Source organism: Leptonychotes weddellii, chromosome 1 (assembly GCF_054177405.1).
Source record: "Leptonychotes weddellii isolate Sample4059 chromosome 1, ASM5417740v2, whole genome shotgun sequence".
NCBI classification, from domain to species: Eukaryota; Metazoa; Chordata; class Mammalia; order Carnivora; family Phocidae; genus Leptonychotes; species Leptonychotes weddellii.
The window spans coordinates 132,699,082-132,716,709 of record NC_138369.1 but is presented as its reverse complement, the minus strand read 5'-3'; the positions used below and the strand labels follow the sequence as shown (position 1 = coordinate 132,716,709).

General features: G+C 37.9%; 1 protein-coding gene across 3 annotated transcripts in view; it reads left to right on the top strand.

The window, feature by feature from the left end:
- SLC15A2 (solute carrier family 15 member 2) overlaps nucleotides 1–15,049 on the top strand; it is a 32,774-nt gene extending 17,725 nt beyond the window's left edge. For 2 of the 3 annotated variants that reach the window (XM_031026602.2, XM_006731946.3), the window contains 11 exons: nucleotides 970–1,002; nucleotides 1,903–1,991; nucleotides 3,225–3,306; nucleotides 3,864–3,998; nucleotides 5,152–5,316; nucleotides 5,484–5,530; nucleotides 7,069–7,179; nucleotides 7,647–7,743; nucleotides 12,808–12,954; nucleotides 13,535–13,639; nucleotides 13,982–15,049. In XM_031026602.2, coding sequence (XP_030882462.2) covers nucleotides 970–1,002; nucleotides 1,903–1,991; nucleotides 3,225–3,306; nucleotides 3,864–3,998; nucleotides 5,152–5,316; nucleotides 5,484–5,530; nucleotides 7,069–7,179; nucleotides 7,647–7,743; nucleotides 12,808–12,954; nucleotides 13,535–13,639; nucleotides 13,982–14,158 — 1,188 coding nt within the window. In that variant the 3' untranslated portion in view covers nucleotides 14,159–15,049. Of the gene's footprint in view, nucleotides 1–969; nucleotides 1,003–1,902; nucleotides 1,992–3,224; nucleotides 3,307–3,863; nucleotides 3,999–5,151; nucleotides 5,317–5,483; nucleotides 5,531–7,068; nucleotides 7,180–7,646; nucleotides 7,744–12,517; nucleotides 12,633–12,807; nucleotides 12,955–13,534; nucleotides 13,640–13,981 lie in introns of those variants that run through there. The other variant, XM_081833077.1, reaches the window with a different exon arrangement.
- The last annotated feature ends 2,579 nt before the right edge of the window (nucleotides 15,050–17,628 follow it).

The window sequence follows — 17,628 nt, the reverse complement described above, 5'->3', positions numbered from 1 at the left end:
TTTTTTTTAAAGATTTTATTTATTTATTTGAGAGAGAGAGAATGAGAGAGAGCAAGCACATGAGAGGGGGGAGGGTCAGAGGGAGAAGCAGACTCCCTGCCGAGCAGGGAGCCCGATGCGGGACTCGATCCAGGGACTCCAGGATCATGACCTGAGCCGAAGGCAGTCGCTTAACCAACTGAGCCACCCAGGCGCCCCCCCCCTTTTTTTTTAAAGATTTTATGAAGTGCAATATTTTGTGCATGGATAAGGAACGGGAAAGTTGCAAACATTATTTTCTGTTTTTCTAATCTCCATTCTTTGGCAAATGCCAAGTTTCATCTCTGCTCTCAATTGTTCTACTTAGATTATTGTATTGTTTTTCTACTAACTCAGTGGTGAAGAAGGCAGGGTGGAATGATGCCAGGATTTCATTAACCAGCCCATTTGGAGGCTGTCAAATATAAGTTTACTTTTCCCCTTTCTCTTGTTGCCTAGGATTTACTATGGTTGTTCTCTTGTTGACCCTCTGGAGAACAACTCTGGAAACACTATGTGTTAGTGGAAGTCTTCACCCTAACCATGATGTCTTGTGCTACACATTACCACCTACGACTGCAGTGACTGAAATTAACAAACACACACTGACCTTATTCTCTTGCAAGAAAAAAAAATATTCTCCCTTAGGCCTACCTGCCTTCAGCAAACATAGCCTGAAGCCATTCCCAGTCTGTTTCCCCAAATACCCTTAAAAGCACAATGTGGCCCTGAACCAAAGACCTTGTGGATTTTATCTTTTGTGTCTCACCTGCTAATTAGCAATTTTTTTTTTTTTTTAAAGAGCGAAAGCACAAGCGGTGGGGAGGGGCAGAGGGAGAAGGAGAGAGAGAATCTCAAGCAGGCTCCACACTCATCACGGAAATTAGCAGTATTTTTGATCTAAGCTTGTCTTTAGCCACTGTATAAATGTAATTTGTTATAATGTTTCAGGGTTTTTTTGTGCTTCAGCCCGACCAGATGCAGGTAGGAGATTTCTCTATACTCATGGGGATTTATGGCTTTCCTCATCTATACTTCTATCTGAAATATTAGGATTACCAACCATAATTGGACATTTGTTTCCTTGTATGCTGAGGAGGGTTAAAGATAGGGATGAAAATATTCTCCTTGAGCCCCACACTTCTCTTTCACACCCACTTTTTTTTTTTTTAAAGATTTTATTTATTTATTCATGAGAGAGAGAGAGAGGCAGAGGGAGAAGCAGTCTCCCAAGGAGCAGGGAGCCCAATGCGGGACTCGATCCCAGGACCCTGAGATCATGACCTGAGCCGAAGGCAGACGCTTAACCATCTGAGCCACCCAGGCGCCCTCACACCCACTTTTAAATAAGCAGCTCCTGCCCAACTCCAAGGAGGGTGAATTTTGAGCTCACAGGAAAAGTATAAGCATTGGATTTTTTTTCCATGTTAAGGTAGTATCTTGGAAATATTGTCCAAGAAAGTGTAAGGCTTTGTTGTGTGAGTAACGAAGTCAGAATCTCAGTTTATTGGTGACTCCCAGTTCTTTTTTTAACCCTTGTTTAATCCCCAATTCTTCCTTCTCTCCTTTTCTCCATGACATTTTCCCTTTGGCTGTGGAACAGGAGAAGATAAGTGAAAATGAGGGGGAAGAACTCCTAACTGATAGACAGAAAAATGGGTTCAGAATGAAACTGATTCTGTAGGATATTTAGAAGCTGAGGTGCTATGCAGGGGAAATTAGAGTCCTGGGTGTAAAGGGACTGAGAGATGTGGAATCATTCTGTACTTAGTATGATGAAAGTATGTTTGACTGTTAGAGTGCACACAAGCAAATGAGAGCACATGCTTACACTCAAGATAGAAGAATACTTTGTAACTAATCCTTTTTACCATGGTATTACAGGTACTAAATCCCCTTCTGGTTCTTATCTTCATCCCATTGTTTGATCTTGTCATTTATCGTCTGGTTTCCAAATGTGGAATTAACTTCTCGTAAGTGCTCACTATGCCTTTGTTGCTCAGACTGACTTAATATTTGCTCAGCTTGATAAAGATTCAATGTCAGCACTTTCCACTTTGTATTATTTGTTTTGGTGCATCATTTTTCTGCTTCTATGTATCCAAGATAAACTAAATGCCTATTGGTACTGGAGGATGGGAATTAGATCTAACTAATTCTCATTATAGAGAGTCCAAGCCATTCCTGCAGACTTAACTGTGTGATGTTGAAGGGGTAGATCTAAGTTTCACGGAAAGTCAAAAGTATGTGAGAATAGGCTCCTAAATCAACTTGTTGCTTTGTTCCTGAATGTTGCTTCTTCAAAGTCTAAATCCTATGATGACAGTTAATCCCTTTAAATCTTTTATTGTCCATATGCAACAAAGTGGGGACCTGGTAAGAGCAGAAATAGGTTGTCCCTAATTACTGTTTTTCTCCCATTCTAAATAGAAGCACCAGGTGTTGTATGGAACTGTTGACTCACCATATTGTACACCTGAAACTAATATTACACTATGTTAATTAACTGGAATATAAATAAAAACTTAAAGAAAAAGAAGTGTTTTTCTTTGTAAATTTGACAGAGGAGGGTTTCAAGTCTCCTCTATTCCTGATTTAATAGCAATTTCTTTTTGATGGCCACATTACGATATTCAAATGGCCTTTTGTCATTTTACTCATTAGCTGAGCAGATATTACTGAGTTCAGCACCAATGCCATGCAAATATAACAGCACAAATAAGTGCTGAAAGAGTTCACTGTTTAGTAAGGGAGGTAGAACACATGCAAGGATAATTATTACCCACCGTGAAATATGTTAAGTGCAGCAAGAAGGTAAGCAAAGTGCCAGGGAATTATAGAGAAAGAAGAGAGTCCTTCTTGCTGCCAGAGTCAAGAAAGACTTATGGAGGAGAAGAAAATGGGATAATAATGTATAGTGCATGGCATATGGTAGATGTCCAATAAATCTGGCTGCATTACTATTATTTTTTGGTATGATGATATAATGGATAGAAAGACCATCAAAAACAGAAGTTGAGGTGGGAAAATGTGGTGAATTAATAGAGAACTGTTCAGTATGATGAGTAGAGGAAGAAAGCTGTGTGAAGGGGAGAAGTAGCTGGGATCAAATCAGGAAAGGTCTTTAATGGTAGGCTTAGAGGGTTTCAATTTTAGCCTTTACAGTGTAAAGTTGCCATATAATCGTCTCTCCCTTTCCTCTGCAGATCGCTTAGGAAAATGGCTGTTGGTATGATCCTAGCAAGCCTGGCATTTGCAGTTGCTGCAGCTGTAGAGATAAAAATTAATGTGAGTTCAATAAATCTTAAGATCCATGAGGGCAAGACCATATCTTTGTTCACTCTTCTGCCTTGTTTAATCCTGATTGCCTGGGATCTAGCACAGAACCTGTTTTGAGGAAGATGCATCATAGCTATCTGTGGTAAATGAGTAGATACGGGGTAGAACAGCAATGCAAAATGAGGCCCACCTCCCACCTAAGTGATTCAGAGTGTATTGTCAAGGAATTCCCAAACACTAATATCTAAGCTATCTTGTCATCTCTTTGGGAGGACAGGCTTTTGAATATTTGGCAGATCGTATAGCCATTGGGGAATGACGTATGAGATCACAACTGAGTCAAAAAGCATGGAGTTTTGTCATGTAGCATCAGTGCTTGCTGCACTGAGCTGGTGTTTCCCTCTGCAAACTACCTTCAGAGTTTTCTAAGCCAAATGCCCTTGAGAGGGAGAAAACTGTGTCCTCCTGACTAGATGGATTAGGATGTCAGAGGTAGGACTGAGATATGTGTTCTCACTGTATCGGAAGGTTTGTTGGTAATTCTGACATGTGTTCTCTGTCCTAAGAGAATGACCTCACTGCAGCCCGGTCCCCAAGAGATTTTCCTGAAAGCCTTGAATCTGGCAGATGATGAGGTGAAGGTGACAGTACTGGGAGATGAAAACAATACTCTGTTGGAAGAGTCTATCAGATCCTTTCAGGTGAGATATGGACTTGAATAATTTAGAAACACATTCAGATTATGCGACAAGGTGACAGCATAATATAGTGGTTAGAAGCACGCACATGTAGAGTCAAAGTGTCCCCAGTCCAATTCCTGGTTCTGCCATTCCCTAGCTATAAGACCCTGAACAAGTTATTTTATCTCTAAACCTCAGTTTCAGCAACTGTAAAATGGCAATAATTTTTATGCCATGAGCTGTTGTAAGGATAAGTATTATATGTAAAGCACTTAGCATAGTGTCAGGGACATTGTAAGGTCTCAGTAGGTTGTAATTTGTATTGTTATTTCAAACTGCCCCCTAATATCACATCCTCTGGAAGGATTTGGCTTGCATATTTTCACTACTATTATTTACATATTCTGAAATATTTGTACTTTTTGAAGATTTATTTATTTATTTGAGAGAGAGAGAGCATGAGCGGGAGGGGCGGAGGGAGAGGGAGAGAGAATCTCAAGCAGACTCCATGCCGAGTGCAGACCCTGATGCGGCGCTCGATCTCACAACTCTGAGATCACAACCTGAGCTGAAACCAAGAGTCAGATGCTTAACCAATTGCACCACCCGGGTGCCCCTGAAATACTTATTTTAAAATATTATTTTTAACAATAAAAGTAATGTACATCTATTATTGAAAATTGGAGCGTGTATGGAAAGACATAAAAACCACCTATAATTCCATCACCCAGAGATGATCAGTTAGCATATTGATATACACAAATAAGCTAATTTCTAAAAAGTAGTCAAACTCTATATGCTGTATTGAACTTTTTTTTCTTAACATTAATCATGTCATAAGCATTCTTCTGTGTCCTTAGATAATTTGAGAACATGATTTTAATGGACATATGATATTCCATTTTATGGATATATCATAGTTTATTGAAGCATTTCCTTATAGGTATTTAAGTTTTTATTATTAATATACATAATGCTATAAAGAACATCCTTACTCATAAATCCTTATGCATGCCTCTAATTACTCTCGTATGGTGTATTCCTAAAAATAGAATTGCTAGGTTAAAGGGCAAAGTCGAAAGTATCTGATGAGCTCACCCACCCTGGGATTCTATGAGACAGTGATGCCTATGATAGGGTAGAACATGAATGTGACAGTTTCTTCATTCTACAGAAGATGCCACGCTATGCCCAGCTCCACCTAAAGACAAAAAGCCAGGATTTCCACTTCTACCTAAATTATCACAATCTGTCTGTCTATACTAAGCATTCTATGGAGGAGAAGAACTGGTACAGTCTGATCATTCTAGAAGATGGAAAAAACATTTCCAGCATGATGGTAAGTTGAGGAGTAGCCTTAGGGTCCAAATTGTTATCTGAGTTTGACCAGCTCATCAATACCTTACCAAAGATATGCCTGATGATCAGATTTTCTGATTATCAGATTTTCTGATTATCAGTTCCTTGTTGTCAGCTGTAACTGATTTTTACTTTCCTCCATTATAGGTGAAGGATGAAGAAAACAAAACAACCAATGGGATGACAGCCGTAAGGTTTGGTTGTCAAGGAGACCCAAGGCCATTCTGTTTTGAATCTTGGTCTCTTCTGATCTGTGACGCTTCAGATAAAGCAGCCTCACGTTCTACTTGTCTTATACATGGATTCTCTCTTCTAGAATATCAAGGGCATTGGTGTCAGAGGCATTTTCCAGAAAAATTAAGGGCATATAGGCTTGCTTTCCCACGTGTATTAAAAAGATGCCCCTGTATGTGTATACGCTCCCTGTGCTCTGATGCACACATCCCTTTCTGTTGAATTTTATTCACTTATTTTGCTCTCAGGAGAATAATTGAGTACTTCCGTCTCTGTGACCACTAGAGAAAAATTTAGAAGTGAGCAGATAATCCTCCCTTCATGGTTGGTAGTTGAATATCTCTTATTGTTACTGTGTTTTTAAAGTATAGTTTTATGATAAACCTGTAGAGACACCATGGTGTAGTAAAGGTAACACCTTTAGAGTCAAAAACTTGGTTTTGAATCCAGATAAGGCTGAAAGTCATGTCAGACGGCTAAAGAAAGTTACAGAGATGGAGCACCCAAGAGGTCACCTGCTCTCTGTAGCAGAAAACCAGGCATGAAATAGAGAGGTGCACGTGCCTATGGCTATCAAGATTAGGTGGTTGCTGTTGAGACTAGCACTTTAGAGGAGAACTTCTAATGAAATGTCTGAACTTTGCTGAAGGGTGGAACAGTCATAATAATTTGCTTTTGAATATGCTTTAGAAAAAGTAAACAGTTCAAAATAAGTAAGACAATAGTGAGGATAGGACTTCCCTGGGGGAGAGAGCCAGAAGAACCACAGGAGCTCCCAGAAGGGGTAAAAGGAAATTTCTAGATCAGTGCAGTATTATCTAAAGTGCAGGAATCAACATTAGGGGTTCTAGAGGAAACTGCCCTTCTTACCTTGTGGGCCAGAGATTAGTACAAAAGCTATCAAAATACTAAAACCCATACTGAGGAAACAGTTTAGGAATCCAGGTTCAGGACACTTTAAAAGATCATTCTGGAAGTGTCCAGGATTGTCTGCAGATTCCAAAATTATAACTCAACCTACTATGGGCTGGGAGTCTGAGTTTTGTATAAGTCAAATCAGACTTTTTATAAAAGGATACAGTATCAGTTTACATAAATTCTAGTATATATATTTATACATATACATAATTATTTTTTTTAGTGAAGTCTCAACTGATGAATCCCACCATTATAAAAGGGAAAGAAATTCGATGCACCTAAGCTGGATTAGTGAGGAGACTCAGACTGCCATGGGTGATCATGATAGTGTCCATCCTGGCTAGAGATGACATGAGGGTGTGGCAGATGGAAAACTAAAACCTCAGGAAAGATAAAGTTAAGGGTAACTAAGACTACTGATTATTTCTTACATGTGAGTTAATTTATTCATCCACTTAACAATATATAACATGGACCTTTTGTGTGCCCAAAACTGTTCTAGGCACTGGGGATATAGTGGTAAACAGGTGTCCCTGTTTGTGAAGGTTTGTCTGATGTGTAACAATGTCTCTACCCTTAGGTTTGTTAATACTTTACATAAAGAAGTCAACATCTCCCTGGGTACAGATATCTCCCTCAGTGTTGGTGAAGACTATGGTGTGTCTGCTTACACAACTGTACATAGTGGAGAGTAAGAGCATTACCCTTGTGGACACTTTACTTTTATCAACAACTGCTTTTTAAATGGTTTCTTTGCATATAGGTGAGGGGATTAGCTATATCTCAGCTAATTTTGAGTATACTCAGGTTCACTCTTTTACACTGTTCCACTAAATCAGAAGACTTGGAGGAGAAGAATTCATAAGAATTAAATGAAAAGACTTAGGGCCCGAGATCCACAAAAGAAGATGGTTTGTGCCTTCTTTATTTAGATGTAAGATTTAAAAAAATACCTGATAGGCAATGAAGAGCTCAGATCAGTGACAGAAAAACCTGGCATAAAAATAATTCACTCCTGGAGACTTCTCTTCAAAGAGAAATGGTGGCTTTTCTGCTTGACTCACCCTGAGTAGAGAGATGAGATCAGTCTTTCCCCTGGAGATGGGAGTGCTTTTCTAGGCTGTGGTGTTTATTCTAACCAAAATTGTCCTGTTCCAGATACCCTGTGGTGCATTGTAGAACAGAAGATAAGGACTTTTCACTGAATATAGGTCTGCTAGACCCTGGTACAGCTTATCTGTTTGTTATTATTAATGTAAGTAGCTCATGGCCACCCCTACTCTCTCCTTCCATATAACTGTATCTATATTTATATCTATATATCTATATCTGGATCTGAATTTATCCTGCAATCACATACTTATTTCTAGTGTAAAGTGATAGGTTCTATCATGACTTTAGAAAGCCTACTAAGGTCTCTAGAAGGTATGTTAAAAGAGATAACATTGGCAGCCGGCATATAATAGAAATATAGAATGATATAATATGTGGCCCTTTATGTCTGGATTCTTTCATTTGGCATATTTTTCAAGGTTCATTCATGTTGAGGCATGTATCAGTGCTTCATTCCTACCAAATACTACCAAATAATATTCTATTGTATAGATGTAACACATTTTATTTGTCAATTCATCAGTTAATGGACATTTGGGTTGTTTTTACCTTTTCACTATTATAAATAATGTTGTTATGAACATCATGTACAACTTTTTGTGTGGCCATATATTTTCACCTCTCTTGGGTATATATCTAGGAGTGGAATTGCTGGGTCACATGGTAGTTCTATGTTTAAGCATTTGAGGAACCACTAGGAGAATTCCATCTTACATTCCCACCAATAGTGTATGAGGGTTGCAATTTTTTCACATCTTCACCAATACTTGTTTTTCTGTTTTGTTTTTGTTTTTTTATAGCTATCCTAGTAGGTGTGAAATTGTAGTTCATTGTAGTTTTGATATGTATTTTCATAATGGTTACTGATGTTGAGCATCTTTTCATGTGCTTATTGGCCATTTGCATACCTGCTTTGGACAAATGTCTATTCAGATCCTTTGCTAAATTTCTAATTGGGTTCTTTATTATTGAGTTGTAAGCATTCTTTATTTATTTTAGATATGTCTGTTATCAAATATATGATTTAAAAATATTTCCCTGTTCAATAGGTTATTTTTTTAACTTTCTTGATGTTGTCCATTGAAGCACTAACGTTTTTAATTTTTATGATGTTCAATTTATCTATTTTTCTTTGGTTGCTTGTGCTTTTGATGTCATATCTAAGAAACCATTGCCTAATCCAAAGTCATGAGGATTTGTGCCTATGTTTTCTTCTAAGAGCTTTATAGTTTAAGCTCTTATATTTAGGTCTTTAATCCATTTTGAGTTAATTTTTGCATATGGTGTGAATTAGGGGGTTAACTTTATTCTTTTATATGTGAATATTCAGTTGTCCCAGCACAATTTGTTGAAAAGACTGTTCTTCTCCCATTAAATGGCCTTGGTACTCTTGTAAGAAATCAGTTGACCATGTGAGGGTTTAATTCTAGATTCTCAGTTCTATTCCATTGATCTATATGTCTGTTCTTGTGCCAGTACCACACTATCTTGATTGTTGTTACTTTGTAGAAAATTTCAAAATCAGGAAGTATAGGTCCTTCAACTTTATTCTTCATTTTCAAGATTGGTTTGGCTACTCTGGACCCCAGGGATTTCCATATAAATTTTTGGATCAGCTTAGAATCAGAAGCCAGCTGGGTTTTGATAGGGATTGCATTTAATCTGTAGGTGATTTTGAGGAATATTGCTATCTTAACAATATTAAGTCTTCTGATCAATGAACATGAGATCTCTTTCCATTTATTTAGGTTTTTTTAACATCAAATTTTTTTCAACAATGTAGTTATTAGAGTATAGGTTTTACATTTAAATTTGTTTAAATTTGTTTGTAAGCATTTTATTTTTTATGATACTATTGGGGTTTTTTGGTTGTTTTTGTTTTAGAGAGGGAGAGAGAGAGAGCATGGGGAGGGGTGGGGGGGGCGGGGGGAGAGAGAGAGAGAAAGAATCTTAAACAGGCTCCATGCCCAGCCCAGTGCAGAGCTGGACATGGGGCTGGATCTTACAACCCTGAGATCATGACCTGAGCCAAAATCGAGAGTTGGACACAACCAACTGAGCCACCCAGGTGTCCCATGATACTGCTGTTAATGGAATCATTTTTCTAATTTCAATTTCAGATTGTTCATTGCAAGTGTGTAGAAAAACCAATTGATTTTGTATGTTGATCTTGTATCCTGTAATCTTACTGAATTCATTTATTAGTTCTAATAGTTTTTTTAGTGGATCCCTTAGGACTTTCTACATACAAGACCATGTCATCTATATAGAGATAGCTTTACTTCTTCCTTTTCAATATGGATGCATTTTATCTCTTTTTCTTGACTGCTTGCCGGGACTTGAACCTCCAATACAATGTTGAATAGAAGTAGTGAGAGCAGACATTCTCCCGGGCGGGGCGGGGGGGGGGGAGGAAGAAGTAATTAGTCTTTTATCATTAAGTATGTTAACTGTAGGTTTTTCATATATGTCATTTATTTTTTCTTATTTTATTTAAATTCAATTAATTAACATATTGTATCATTAGTTTCAGATGTAGAGTTCAATTATTCATCAATTGCATATAACAACCACTGCTCATTACATCACATGCTCTCCTTAATGCCCATAGACGTCAGTTAGTAGGTTAAGTTCCCTTCTATCCCTAGTTTGTTGAAGGTTTTGTTTGTTTTTTACCATGAAGGGGGGTTGAATTTTGTTAAATGTTTTTTCTATGTCTATTGAGATACTTAATGTGGTTTTTGTCCTTTATGCTATTGATATGGTATATTACCTTAATTAATGTTCAGATGATAAAACAACCTAGTAGTAGTTTTCCAGGGCTGCTGTAACAAGGTACCACAAGTGGAGTGGCTTAAAAACAGAAGTTTATTGTTTTACAGTCATGAATGCAAGAAGTCCAAGACCAGGGTGTTGGTAGGGTTGGTTCCTTCTGAGGGCTGTGAAGAAGAATCTTTTCCATGCTTATAGTGGTTTTCTGGCAACATTTGGTATTCCTTGATGTGTAGAAGAATCACCCAAATCTCTGCCTTCATCTTCATATGGACTTCTTCTTGTATGCTTGAGTGTGTCCTATTTTGTTCTTTTTTACCAAGATACCAGTTATATTGAATTAGGGCCCACCCCAATGCCCCCATTTTAACATGGCTAATTATATCTGCAACAACCCAAATCCAAATAAGTTCATATTCTCAGTTAGGACTCAGTTAAGGTTAGGACTTAGTTAAGGTTAGGACTTCAACATACAAGTTTTAAGGGGACACAATTCAACCCATTACACTTGTATTCCTGTTGTTATTCCACTTATCATTTGTTCTGTCTTTTGTATGATACTCAGGATAGAAGTCCTATATATTGTTTCTGAATGCCAGGATCTAATAAGCATTTAGAGTAGAGATCATAAATTGGAGCCCGGGGGCCCAGTTTTTTCCATAGTCCTGTTTTGTTTGGCCTGCACACTACTGACAAAAGTAATAATAATCATTAGTAATTGACAATATTAAAATTCAGGAGATTTCACCTAAGAAGCTGGGTTCTTAACATTTCTTAAAAACAAAATCAGAAGATTCTTTTTTTTTTTAAAGATTTTATTTATTTATTTGCCAGAGGGAGAGAGAGAGGGAGAGTACAGGCAGGGGGAATGGCAGGCAGAGGGAGTAGCAGAGTCCCCGCTGAGCAGGGAGCCGGGTGCGGGGCTCGATCCCAGGACGCCAGGATCATGACCTGAGCCGAAGGCAGACGCCTAACCATCTGAGCCACCCAGGCGCCCCCAAAATCAGAAGATTTAATAACAGGTATTACCATCTAAAGTATATTAGAGGGGCCTGTGCTATCCACTTTACCACAGCCCCCATCATTCCCATTCAGCCTGCTTTATTTTCTTAATTACCTGCCCGTGGGTATTTGAGTATGTGACCTCGATTTAGAAGCTCAGGTCATGGTCTTCCCTTAGCCTAAGAAAACGCAAACATGTGCCCATGTATTGTTCACAATATCAACTGAAGCAAAATGTACCTTCCTATTTTGAACCCAATGGCCCTTTGACTCAGAGAATCAAGGACATTTGGATACCAGAGCCTTTTGATCTTGACATTTCAACTGCCATTTTAATCACATAATATTTTAAATATTACACCCACTACCTAATAATGGTTTCACTCCAAGAAATTCATATAAATTTTAGACTCTTTATCCTATTAAGACAAATATTAGTAGATATAGCCTATATAAAATAAAACCAACCATAGCTAAAAACCTGCATAGTAAAAGTACTTCTAGACAAAGAAATAAAGATTAATCATGTATATATGGTAAGATAGGCAACAAAAAAATTGACCCTGAAAAAGTTCTTTTTGACCAAAATTCTACAGAAAAATTGCCTTTTTTTCTTTTTCTTTTTTTTTTTTTAAGATTTTATTTATTTATTTGACAAAGAGAGACACAGCGAGAGAGGGAGCACAAGCAGGGGGAGTGGGAAAGGGAGAAGCAGGCTTCCCACGGAGCAGGGAGCCCGATGCGGGGCTCGATCCCAGGACCCTGGTTTCATGACCTGAGCTGAAGGCAGATGCTTGTCGACTGAGCCACCCAGGCACCCCAAAAATTGCCATTTTGACATAATTTAAATGTGTAAAATTTGACTTCAAAAATGATGGCCAATAAATAGAATTTAAAATAGCAGGCAACATTTGATACAGATTTTTCAAAATTGATCAATAAAATCTTTAAGGTTTACCAAGAAAATAATTCATTTTGATAAAAGTAATTTTAGTAAAATAAAAATTTTAATGGAAAACGTTAAAAACAGTTTAATTGTACTTACATAGAAAACTGGACAAGGAATTAAACTTTTCTCAAGAATGTGCTTTCTGAAAATTCATTGTGTTTGTATAATTCAGATGCCATTTTATATTTAAAAGGTTGGCCAGGATCAAAATACCTATAGGTCAAACAATGGAAATCCAAACTACAATATCAAAATATTCTGCCATTGAAGGACTCAGTCAATAATGGTATCTGAGTGACTGAAGCCAGGTAAGTGAGTGCAGTGTTACCAAAAGGAATTTCAAAAAACTGAAATTGTGTAGAATTTGCTCAATTTCTTGAAGGATGAAAATACAAAGAGGGGATCGATATAATATCACAGAATGCTGTAGATCAGAATATTTACTTGAGACTGCTGATAAGCCCATCTCTTTTCCTCACTAAGAGCACCAACCATGATCCTCAGGCCTGGAAAATGGAAGACATTCCCACCAACAGACTGTCCATTGCATGGCAGCTACCACAATATGCCCTGGTTACAGCTGGGGAGGTCATGTTCTCTGTCACAGGACTTGAGTTTTCTTATTCTCAGGTAGGTTTTTGCAAGTGGAAAGTGGAGGTGGATATATTGCTCAGGGAAGAATGAATTTTAATCCTTGCACTGCCTTAAATAGGTATGTGATCCTGGCCAAGACCTCTATATTCTTTGGTCTTAGGTTTCTTATATATGACCCTGAACAGAGTCATCTTGACTCCCAGGATCATGGCAGTGCTGCATAGTAACTGATGCTGTTTGGGGTCTAGGAAAGCGTACTTTAAGAATAAGGATGGTGGAGTCAAATTGCCCATGTTCAAATTTTGATTGTACAACTTATGTAAACTTGAGCAAGTTAATTATCTCTCTAATGCTATTTTTCTTTATGTGTAAAGTAAGAATACTGATAGAATTTATCTCTTAGGGTATGATAAAGATTATATGATATCATGAATTAAATATTCAATTAAGAGGTCCATCTTATTATTACTGTTAACATTATTATCACCCCTTGAATCAACATGTTAGCTGAAGTTGGAGGGGGGAGGAGTTCAGATTTGGAAACTTCTGTGGGAAAAGTTTTCTGGATAGATGGTGTTAGGGAGTTTGTTTACTCACAAACCTGTGTTCTCTTTAGGCTCCCGCTAGCATGAAATCTGTACTCCAGGCGGCCTGGTTGTTAACAGTCGCAGTTGGGAATATCATCGTGCTTGTTGTGGCTCAGTTCAGTGGCCTGGTACAGGTATAGATCTGATGGAAGCCGGAGTTTGTGTCTACCCAAGATTTCACTTCCAAGTTCCTTTCCTTCCTCTTACCCCACCCCTTCGCCCCCCACATTCCCCACTCAGTGCTGTGTGTAAGATGGGTTGGATATAAACAGACTTTGCCAGGAAAATAGACATATAAGAGTGGCAGTAATGGCCACCATTGGCCATATGAGGAGAAGCCAGTGAAGCCATTCTTCTTTTACCAAACTTCTGCCTACATTGATGACCCTGAGTCAGTCTGCTCCCTAGTCCTCATCCTATGAAGATCCATTTAAAGTTTCTTCATATTCTTCTCTTATATTTATTTCTTCCTGCAGTGGGCTGAATTCATTTTGTTTTCCTGTCTCCTGCTGGTGGTCTGCCTGATCTTCTCCATCATGGGCCACTATTATGTTCCTATAAAGCCAGAGGATTTACAGGAGCCAGCAGATAAGCAGATTCCCCCTACCCAAGGGAACATGATCAACCTGGAGACCAAGAAGACAAAGCTCTAATGGCTCCCCGGACTCTTCCCAGACCCCAATTCTGGGCTTTGGTCTTGGTCATCACCCATCCTAAGGCATTTTTTTTCTCCTATTTGGTTAGGGAAGAGAAGTAGCATTGTATCTGAGCTGATCTCCTCCACTTTTCTCTCATGATAGAGGCAGTTCTAGGACTGGATATTCCAATACATTAAAGAGCAAGTCCCCTGAGACTCTATATCTTCCCATTAATTACTAAACTCTGTAAACATTGTGTAGTATTCCTGAAGCAGGCCTAGCAGTTCTAAATGGCCATTAAAAACACAAATGTGTAATTGAAATTAGTCTCTGGGGTTATGCAAAGTTATGTGGGAATCCCTTTACTTGCCATTTAGAACTGATGACTCCACTTTTTAAGGGATTGATTCAGGGGTAAAATTGCAGAATTACAGAAATGGTATTTCAAGTTTCTTCATAAGCAACATAATTGTACTATTCACTAGGACCTCAAGAATTGGTATTTATGGTGCAATCTGGTTCAGGGTCTGGCCTGTTAGCTATCCAGGTTTGATAAGACCTTAGTAAAGTTTTCAGTCCAGGTAGTAGGAAACAAATGACATTTTATTAATATACAGAAGTATTTTATCTACTAACCCAAACATCCCTTTCTTCATACTGATAGATCTTTGGAAAACAAATTGAAGTATAAATTGTAGAAATCCTGTTCAGTCTTCTTTAGTACACATTTTTCTTAGGGACTACAATGTTTCAGCTGGATTATGCCTTCCTGTGGACAATTTTATGGATACTAATTATAATTTTCCAACCATGCATTTTCAATGTTATTGGGACAGCTTTTTATTATTATTACATCATTTCTTGCTTATTGTAAAAGATATTTAATAACAACAATATTTTTATAAATCCAACTTCCTTTTTTTATTATTACCCTATTCAGCCTCAAAGTAGTTGGTCTGTTTTGGTAAGTTTTTCCCATTTTATTTTTACCATAACTTTAATTTCTTTTTCCAAGTTTTTATTATACTTCCAGTTAGTTAACATACAGTGTAATATTAGTTTCAGGTGTACAATTTATTTATTTATCACTTACCTACAACACCCAGGGCTCATCACAAATGCACTCCTTAATCCCTATCACCTTTTTATTTATTTTTATTGTTTTAAAGACTTTATTTATTTATTTGACAGAGACACAGCAAGAGAGGGAACACAAGCAGGGGGAGTGGGTGAAGGAGAAGCAGGCTTCCCGCCGAGCAGGGAGCCTGATGTGGGGCTCGATCCCAGGACTCTGGGATCATGACCTGAGCCAAAGGCAGACACTTAATGACTGAGCCACCCAGGCACCCTTCCCCATCACCTTTTTAACCCATCCTCCTGCCCACCTCCCCTCTGGTAACCATCAGTTTGTTCTTTATAGTTAAGGGTATGTTTTTTGGATTGCCTCTCTTTCCTGCTCACCATATTCATTTGTTTTGTTTCTTAAATTCCACGTATGAGTGAAATCATATGGTATTTGTCTTTCTCTGACTGACTTATTTCGCTTAGCATAATACACCGTAGCTCCATCCATGCTGTTGCAAATGGCAAGATTTCATTCTTTTTATGGCTGAATAATATTCTCTCTCTATATTATATATATATCTTTATCCATTCATTAGTCCCATAATTTTTAAATGCCATTTCTTCATTTAGGCCTGGGAATTCCCTGTTTATTAAAAAAAGTTATAACATTCTAGGTTTAAGCTTATAAAATGGTGATGCTCTTTGGAGGGGCTTGATCCCATATAAAGATCCCATCAAAATCTGTAGGGAAGTACAAGAGTGGTAGAACATGAGGGGTTTTTGTTTCTGTGTTAATGAAAAAGGCAAAAAATATTACCTTGCATGCAGTGAATGAACCAGTGGACAGACATGGAGATATCATTACACTACTATGTATTTCTAGGGAAAAAAATTCAAAACCACTATACCATAGAGCCTCATTTCCATTGGTTTTGCTCTATTATCTCATCTAGAACTGTGTTGAGTCTCACATAGTAAATGTAACAAATAAGAGAAGTTGCTCCAGTTTCCCAAGTGTTACATACTTTAGTTTTAGTGACCATGGTTTCAGAAATAACAAAGTGACAGCAACACCATTCAGTTTTCCCAGATATTGTGCTGTGAACCTGACCCTACTTCTTCAGAAGATATTCTATTTATTTTTGAGCAGCCTTAACTCAATCTGTTCTATGAGGTATTGTTTCAAGAGAAGTTAATAGTGCTCTGTGAATAAAAGTTTCTATGCACAAATAAATTTTGGGAATGAGGCATATTATATCCTCTTTCATAGTAAAGATTCTGGGAAATCCTGCAGTAAAGACACAAGACACTTTGTTTAGCCTAAAATGGTATAGTATTCTGAAGAACATTGGTTTGGGAAAAACTGTGGTAGGCAATTCTTCCCTATACTGAACTAAAACCTTCCTCTCTGAAACCTCCTACCCTTGATTCTTTCCTTCATAGTTAACAAGAATAAGCATAACCCCCTCTCATGTGGCAGATTTTTTGCTATTTGGGGAGAGCTTTTATGTCTCTTCAGTCATCAAATGGATATACATCAAGTTTAAGATTCTCAGTTCCATTAATGGGCCTTCACAGGGCATCTTTCAACACTCTGTTTTACCTCTTCTGAAAAATATATTAGCCACTCTGGAAAATGGTATGGAGGTTCCTCAAAAAGTTAAATATCCTACAACCCAGCAATTGCACTACTAGGTATTCATCCAAAGGATACAAACATAGTGATTCAAAGGGGCACACGCACCCCAATGTTCATAGCAGCAACGTCCACAATGGCCAAACTATGGAAAGAGCACCAGATGTCCATTGACAGATGAATGGATAAAGAAGATGTGGTGTGTATATAAATAATGGAATATTACTCAGCCATCAAAAAGAACGAAATCTTGCCATTTGCAATGACATGGATGGAACTAGAGGGTATTATGCTAAGCAAAATAAATCAGAGAAAGACAAATACCATATGATTTCACTCATATGTGGAATTTAAGAAACAAAACAGATGAACATAGGGGAAAGGAAGGAAAAATAAAATAAGATGAAAATAGAGAGGGAGGCAAACCATAAGAGATTCTTAACTCTTGGAAACAAACTGAGGGTTGCTGGAGGGGAGGTGGGGGGAATGGGGTAATTGGGTGATGGGCATTAAGGAGGGCACTTGATGTAATGAACACGGGGTGTTATATGTAACTGGTGAATCACTAAATTCTACCCCTGAAACTAATAATACAATATATGTTAACTAAATTGAATTTTTTTTTAAATTTTATTATGTTATGTTAGTCACCATACAATACATTATTAGTTTTTGATGTAGTGATCCACGATCCATTGTTTTTGTATAACACCCAGTGCTCCATGCAGTATGTGCCCTCCTTAATACCCATCACCAGGCTAACCAATCCCCCCTCCCCCCTCCC